The sequence below is a fragment of the Trichechus manatus genome, unplaced genomic scaffold (genome assembly GCF_000243295.1).
Source record: "Trichechus manatus latirostris isolate Lorelei unplaced genomic scaffold, TriManLat1.0 scaffold00045, whole genome shotgun sequence".
Taxonomy (NCBI): domain Eukaryota; kingdom Metazoa; phylum Chordata; class Mammalia; order Sirenia; family Trichechidae; genus Trichechus; species Trichechus manatus.
Window position 1 is genome coordinate 1435862 of NW_004443981.1, and position 8422 is coordinate 1444283.

General features: G+C 37.9%; 1 protein-coding gene across 3 annotated transcripts in view; it reads left to right on the top strand.

The window, feature by feature from the left end:
- The window catches only part of TTC8 (tetratricopeptide repeat domain 8), a 51385-nt gene that overhangs the window by 40682 nt on the left and 2281 nt on the right, over positions 1–8422 (top strand). For all 3 annotated transcript variants that reach the window (XM_004376658.1, XM_004376656.1, XM_004376657.1), the window contains 4 exons: positions 1869–2008; positions 3373–3547; positions 4314–4436; positions 7283–7366. In XM_004376658.1, the coding sequence (XP_004376715.1) occupies positions 1869–2008; positions 3373–3547; positions 4314–4436; positions 7283–7366 (522 nt within the window). The remainder of the gene's footprint in view (positions 1–1868; positions 2009–3372; positions 3548–4313; positions 4437–7282; positions 7367–8422) is intronic.

An 8422-nucleotide genomic window follows, 5' to 3' on the forward strand; every position in this document is an offset into this window, starting at 1 on the left:
TTTTAAAATTTTAATATCTCTGAAATTTGGGTACATCTTACAATAGATGGCATCGTTGATCACTGTGGCCAGGAGGCAGTTGTCATGTAGTTGTCACCATCTGCTCCTGGTGGCATGGCTGGACAACTGAAGCTTTTAAATGTTTCAGTCAACTAACCACTTAAGGACCACTTGAAGGAGGAAGACCACCTAAGCCCTGATTGTGTCTGAAAGTTTTCGTTGACAACTGCTAGTAAGATCAAGGAGCCCTGGTGGCACGGTGGGTAAGAGCTTAGGCTGCTAACCGAAAGGTCAGCAGTTTGAATCCATTAGCTGCTCCTTGGAAACCCTATGGGGCAGTTCTACTCTGTCCTATAGAGTTGCTATGAGTCAGAATTGACTCAGCGGTGATGAGTTTGGTTTTTGGTTAGTAAGATCAAAAAAGCACGGGTATCGGCACTGCATAATAACTGCCAGCGGCTTGGGAGAAAAATCCTGGAGAAGTAGTGGAGCATGCATGTAAGAAACACAGTGCATCACCAACGCACGTAATGATGCTGTGTGGAAAAGCTTGGATGTCGATGACTGAGGCAGAAAGTGATTCAGAAGTATTGGACTCTGCATGTGAAGAAGTTTTAGGAATACTATATATGATTTATCTTACTTATATTTTGCTTTATAAAAAAGCATGCAAAATGATGATTTGTGATAAAATCTATGTCAGAGTAGGTCTACATAAGTCTGTCAGTAAGTGTAAAATGGAAATTGTACGCGATAAGAAAGCAATGTGTGACGCTTCTTATAATCGATGGAATCTCTTAGATATGATAAAATATTTTATGATTAAAATCTTCAAAAAAAAATGAGTCCTCAGGAGAAGAACAAATGAGTCCTTCACACAATAAATATCATATAAGTTGAGAGACAGAGAGAGCTGTGTGAAGTGAGGGCGCTAGGGGAATCTTCATGAAGGGTGTCGAGTTTGAACTGGGCCTTGAAGGTGGATTTGAGAGATACAGCGTTCTTTAATAAAAATAAACACATTTATTTATGATTATCAGTATTTTGGAAGGAGTATTTAATAACTGTGGAAATTTCTTTAGTTTTATTTTGGTATGTATTTCTGAACTTAGTTTAGTCTGGGTTGCTGGCATCTCTTTCCTGGACTCCTAGTCTCCCTGCTACCATTCCTCCCTACTTTGGAAAATCCTGCAGATAACACTTCAAAAATGTGAACGTGACTACGTTCATCCTCAGCTTTTACCCCTATAATGACTTTCCTTCAGTTTAGAAAAAAAATCTGAGTTCCTTACCATGACCGACAAAGCCCCTAGCTGCCTCTCTGGTCTCCTTTTATATCACTCTCCCTCCCTCTTTCCAGCCTCACTCACCTTTGTGGTTCTTGATACGTGCCGAGTGTGTTCCCATCTCAGGCCTGTACGTTTGCTTTCCCCTTTGCCTATCACGATACATGTAGTAAATGAATGCTCTCCCCCCAGATATTGTCAGGTCTCGGTCCCTTATTTTGTTCAGGTCTCTGTTCAAAATGGCAGCTCCTCCGAGGTGATTGCTTCGATGACCCCATCCAAAGCAGCACCTCCCTCTCTCTGTCTCCTTATCCTGTTGTGTTTTTCTTCACAGCACATGTCCTTGCTGACATTACATTACGTATTTGCTCCTTTGTTTGTCCCCCCTACCAGATGTCACCTCATGAGGACAATGACTTGATTTTATTGTTCATCTTGTGTCCCCAGGGCCTAGAACAGTCTGACACATGGTAGGCTTTCAACAAATATTTGCTGAATGAATGAACTTATATCAGTCAGAACAAATAATTTCTTGGCCAATCTAAGTAATAAAGTATTGCCCTTCTGTTTGATGGAGCACAGGAAATGAACGATATGTCATCTGCAGCCGAATACTACAAAGAAGTTTTGAAACAAGACAATACTCACGTGGAAGCCATTGCATGTATTGGAAGCAACCACTTTTATTCTGATCAACCAGAAATAGCTCTCCGATTTTACAGGTATGCCTTAAATGTAATTTGTAGGACTACTTTTCTGTGAAATATTGGTATAACAATAATAAGACGAAATGAAACCGTAGGGAAACAATGTATAGGCATGACTATATGAAATGAAAAATTCAAACACCCAGATGTTCTATGAGCATAAAAATGACATCCAATAATTTGGAAACATAGATGTTTGGCATCCAGCAGAAACACACCTGGATAATGGACTGACTTTTTAACAACATATTGTATGAATTAGCCATTTTGTCATCAACCAGTAACAGCTTAGTAGTAACCTGAAATACTTCTCATTACTGACTCCATTCACACCACTAAGCATAATATAAAGATACAGAGCTGAAACAGTGAAGAGATTTGCAAAAAAAACAGTTGGCCCATGTTCAGAGCCTTGATGAGGACCTGAAACAGGATTACCTATTTTAGAAAGCATTGTCTACTTATACTTTTTCCGTGTCTGAGTAAATTATGATCATGAGTTCCCCCTTGAGCACATACTTTTTTTATCCTGCATACGGTTTCTAAATTAATTTTTAAATTATGATTCTCTCTCCCCCTTGGGTAATATACAAGAAGACAACTGGCAGCTGATAAGAGTTCTTTCCAAATATATGTTGGAAGCATTAAATATAGTAATATGAATGCTATCCTTTGTACATGTAGCTGACTCTACCTTCCCACCCCTGAAGTGGGTAATGTGTTTCTCAGAGCAGCTTGGGCAGATTTTCATTTGCTTATCTCAACTCCCTCATGCTTTGTCTTTTGGGATTAATGGTGCATAGATGCAAAATAGGGTTACTGAGCTACAGTGTGAAAGCTAAGTGGATAGCATAAGAATCCAACTGATGGTTTTATCTTCCTCGATGGACGCTCATTGGAGGTCGGTAGACATAGCTAAACCACAATGTACACATAAAAACATGGTCCAACTCAGATGAAAACTTAGAGGTAAATGCTAAATACCGTCCTAAAATTAGAATAGAAGGTGTTAGGAATTTTCCTACGTGCACCAAAGCTTTATAAAGCTAAAATGTGTGGGTTTTTCTTTATGGGACCATTTCTTATTTTGGTCCTCTAGCAAAGCTTTTGGAGAAAAAAACTTCCTGTAAGTTGTTTCTGACCTTGCCCCTGGACATATTTCCCATGACTAGTACTTTTACAAAAGACATACTTTTGTATTTCCTTAAAATTTTTTCTTTTATTATTTACTATAACATTTTCTATTTATATTTTTGGAAGTGTTAAATATTATAAAATGAATTCATTTCTAACTTTGTACAATATATATACATATATATATATGTCTTGAAATTTGAAGTTGTTCTGACACCAAAATTTGTGTATGCTTTTTCACAAAGGCGGCTTCTGCAGATGGGTGTTTATAACTGCCAGCTTTTTAACAATCTGGGTCTCTGTTGCTTCTATGCCCAGCAGTATGATATGACTCTGACCTCATTTGAACGTGCCCTTTCTCTGGCTGAAAATGAAGAAGAGATAGCTGATGTCTGGTACAATTTAGGACATGTAGCTGTGGTATGTTGTTTCTCTAATTTCTTTTATAGAAAAGATAGCCATAAATTAGTTTGAAGAAATTTTCAAGTGTTGTAAATTCAGGTTTGATTATAATCACACATAGCAATTTAGAAGTTTCTAGCAGTTGTCATAACTCATTTTATATTCCCAAGTTAAATCCCCTTAGAGGGAATTCACACCTAACTCCTATGATCACTACTTGTTGCTTTTTCTTCAGTAAAGGAAAAGATATACAGTTGACCCTCTGTATCCATGGTCCTCTGTATCTGTGTGTTCCACATCTGCGAACTGAAAAGGGAAAGAAAAAGTTCCAAAAAGCAAAACTTGAATTTACTGCGCACCGAGCACTACACTGAATCCATGAGAATGAAGTGATGTGTAGAGATACCCGGCTGTAGCCTCCCGCCATTTCACACATCCTCAGTCCCTCTCCAGCACTCACTGAGCATTGTTTACCTCGCATCTGGCCATTAGTCACTAAACAATACAGTATAACAAGTATTTACATAACATTTACATTGTATTAGGTATTATAAGTAATCTAGAGACAATTTAAAGTACATGGGAGGGTATGTGTAGGTTATATGCAAATACTATGCCATTTTCTGTAACGGACTTGAACATCCTTGGATTTTGGTATCCACCAGAGTCCTAGAACCAATCCCGCAGGGATACCAAGGGAGGGCTGTACATGAGGAAAGAAGGGAGGAGATGGCAGGAGGGAGAGTGTGATTCACGTGTGTGAACATGTGCTTTTGTTTCGTAGGGAATAGGAGATATGAATTTGGCCCATCAGTGCTTCAGGCTGGCTCTGGTCAACAACAACAACCACGCCGAGGCCTACAACAACCTGGCCGTGCTGGAGATGCGGAAGGGCCACCTGGAACAGGTCAGTGAGCTGCTGAAGGACAGAGGACTATTTGCTTTCTTCAGAGAAAAGCTATCATCTGTGACTGTCATTATATGCTGTAATTTGAAAATGAGCTCTAGAGTCTGACAGGCCTGCATTTGAATCTCAGCCCTGTCACTTCCTAGCTATGTGATCTTGGACCAGTTACTTAACTTTTCTGAGTCTAAAATAGAATACTTGACTTTGTTATGACAAATCTGCTCTTCCCCAGTCTTCCCTATCTTAGTAAACCGTCCCACCGTTCACTATCTCCCATCCATCATCTGGTTGCTCAAGCCAAAACTCTAGGAGCCACCCTTGAAGCTTTTTCTTTTCCTACTGCCTTTCCCCCTCCCTCCTCTCCCATCATCATCCACCAGTTAAACTCATTGCTATCAAGTTGATTCCATCTCATAGTGACCCTACAGGACAGAGTAGAACTGCCCCATAGGGTTTCCAAGGCTGTAATCTTTACAGAAGCAGACTGCCACATATTTCTCCCTCAGAGCAGCTGGTGGGAGCCAAGCTCTTTACCCACTGCACCATGAGGGCTCATTCCATCATCCACAAGCCCTGTCAGTTCTACCTCCAAGCCACGCCTTGAACCTGGCCACTTTTCTCTACTCTCACCACCCCTACCCAGATCGCCATCATTTCTTGCCTGAGCCTCCTAGCTGGTCCTTTTGTTTCCACTTCTGCCCCCTATAATACATCCCCACAGAGCAGCCAGAAGGATTATTTCAAGTAAGATTTTCTTACTACTGCTTTGCTTAATATCCTCCAATGGCTTCTCTTTACACTTGGAATAAAATCTGGACTTCAAACATAGCCTACAAGGCCCCACATCCTGTGGCCTCTGGCTTCCCCTCAGACTGCATCTTCTGCCACTCCTTTCCCACCCACTTCCAGACACTGTAGCTTCCTTGCTGTTCCACAGATATTCGATCCTCATTCTTACTTTAGGGCCTTTAGAATGTTCTTCTTCAGATCTTGCAAAAGTTTCCTTTTGTCATTCAGGGCTCAGCTTAAATGCCACCTCCTTAGAAAGACCATCTCGTACTTCAGTCTAAAGGAGCCCTCAGACACAGTTACACCTCCCAGTGCTTTTTCGTCTCGGTTCTTATCATTTTATCCGATACTTTTATTTTTATTTGTAGAATTTGGAATGTCAGCTGTATGAAAGCAGGAACATTATCTGTGTTACAACTGCTATATTCTCAGCATCAAAAACAGTGCATAGTGCATGGGATGTGCTCAGTAAATATTTGTGGAATGAATGGATGATATATAAAATAGGGTAATAATAGTACTAACCTGAGGGTGTTTTTATGAAGACTGCTGGCATAGTAAAAGCATAGAATTGAGCACATGGTAGGTGCTTAATAAATTGCATTATTATTATTGCATATAACAAAAAGTTTAAAATGCTAAATATATTTATACAATATTAATAGTAGTCAAAGGTAGATATTATTACATTCCCCAGTTTAGAGATGAAGAAACTGAGACTTGGGGAGGGTGCCATATTTTTACGCAAATAATGCACTGCTTCTGTGTTTGTTTGCCAGCCACGCCCTCCCCTATGAGGTTATTTTCATAAGTGCACTATGCTATTTTTTTTACAGCAACATGTAAAAAGAAAAAACCAGCATAGCTGTGCTTACAAAAATAACTTCCTGGGGAGGGTGCGGTTGGCAAATGTAGAAGGTGCACGTTATTTCTGTAAAAATGCGGCAATAACTCTATCCAAGGTCACAGACATAGTGAGCAGCAAGCTAGGAATTTAACCTCTAGCCTGGTCTCCTAAGCACAATGATAAACTTTTAATAAAACAAGGAAGAAATGTCATTGGATATTGCCTTTATTTCATAGATGTCCCAAAAGTAAATAAGATGGATTTGTATTTTATAAACAGAAACTAACTGTTGGAAAATGATAATTTGTCTCTCGTGAAAGTGCTTCTTGTAATTTTCTCTGTTTCCATATTGGTGACTTTCTGTCCTTCCTCCTTATTGTAGATTACCTAGTATACTATTGATTTTAAATGTTTTGGTAAAATGTTTCATCATACTAACCTCATTTTATTATTAAAAATCAATATCTGCCATTCTATGTGAACTGATATCATTTTGTCTTCAAGGTACATGAATTTGTCACAGAGGCTTTGGGTTTACTTACAAAATGGAGGGTCGCTCAGCCAGTGTGAACGCTGAGTTTTGTGGTCTGAACAATGCATGCAAGAGCATCTCGCCTCTCAGTGGTCTCCTTTGAGCCTCTATGGGACAAAAAATGCTATGATTTGTGTTTTTTGAGTACTTTAACAGAAAGCTTGTCATTTTCAGAAAACTGGTCAGCAGTATAATAACAAATGTTACTTGCTCATGCAGCACAGAACTCAGGGTTTTGAAAATTAATATAGTTTTTGTTACATCAGAAGACAAGTAATTAAGAACCTACTAAATCAACCAGCAGCAACAAAAACTAGATTAAAAAGGCCTTTTGAAAAAGCATTGAGAGGATCATATTTTGAGTTGTATATATTATTGAAATCCAAATTTTATAAGAACAGATATTAAAATCTAAACTTTACAAATAACTTTAAATCTAAATTTTCAATTCTCTTATTTTCTCTGTCTTGTGAAGCATTTTATAATTAACATCATTTGGAAAAGATATGTCATTAATTGTGTATCAGTAAATCATTGTATTTCATGATGAATGTTATCTGTATTTATCACAAGATCATGTTAATATCCTAAGAAAGGATTCTTTTGCCAAAAAAAAAAAAAATCACAAATGCAGTGCTGATAAATGCTTATACGTCTTTGACTTTTCTTTTTCAACAGGCAAGGGCACTATTACAGACTGCGTCATCTTTAGCACCCCATCTGTATGAGCCGCATTTTAATTTTGCAACAGTCTCTGATAAGGTATTCTCTTTCTTTAGTAATTCATCATCTGATCTGTTTCTTTTTCCTTCTTGATTTAAAGACAAAGTACAGATAAATAAGGAAACTCTAACCTTAGCTTCCTGAAAGAAGTGATTTTTTAAACATTTATTATATACACGTCTCACTTAAACCCTTTAATAAACTTCAAAGAAATTTATTATTGAATATTGGCTAAACTTAATGCCATTATCGATTAACTTATTTTGTGTGCTTTACAATATGCCATTTAGTTATTAACGAAGTGCTCATTAAGTACTCCTGATTTGGGGAGGATGGAGTAATTGGCTTTTGCAGCAGTGTTTGTACATCATATTGCCACCAAGTCTCTAGCACAATTGTTGTTGTTAAATTAGGGATATTAGTGAATGCTGTTTTAGCTAGGAATAATATGGAGGAGTTGCAACTATTAATACTGTGTTACAAGTCAATTAATATCCAAAGGCTAAAGGAATCGTGTCATTTTTAACAATAAAAAGAAGACAAGCAAGAGCATCAAATAACTTCAGCCTCTTTTTTTCTCTTCACTATTTTGTTAGCGTTCATGAGAATATTGGATAGTGAATCACTGCCCTTATTCGTATCCAGGCCTTTCTGTCTGGATGTGTTTTGGTGGGCGTTTTATTTGCTTCTGTCAATATGAAGCTAGTCTGTGAAGATACCAGATAAAGGGTAGTGTCACTTATTAACAGTCAGTCATGAAACGTTTACCGGGAAACATTCCTTTAACATGGAAGATGAGTCTGTTTTGAGGAAAAAGAGATGGCTAAAAATGTTTGCTGCTAAGTAACAGTCTTTATAGCCCAAAAGACATTATAAACATGTTATTTTTCTTTTTTTTTTAATTGTACTTCAGGTGAAGTCTTATAGAACAAATATTTCTCATGAAACAGTAGTACACATACTGTTTTATGACATTGGGTAACAACCCCACAACATGTCAACCCTCTCCCTTCTTGACCTTTTTTTTTTTTTTTGGTGAAAATATACATAGCCAAAGATACACCATTTTAAAAATTTCTACATGCACAGTTCAGT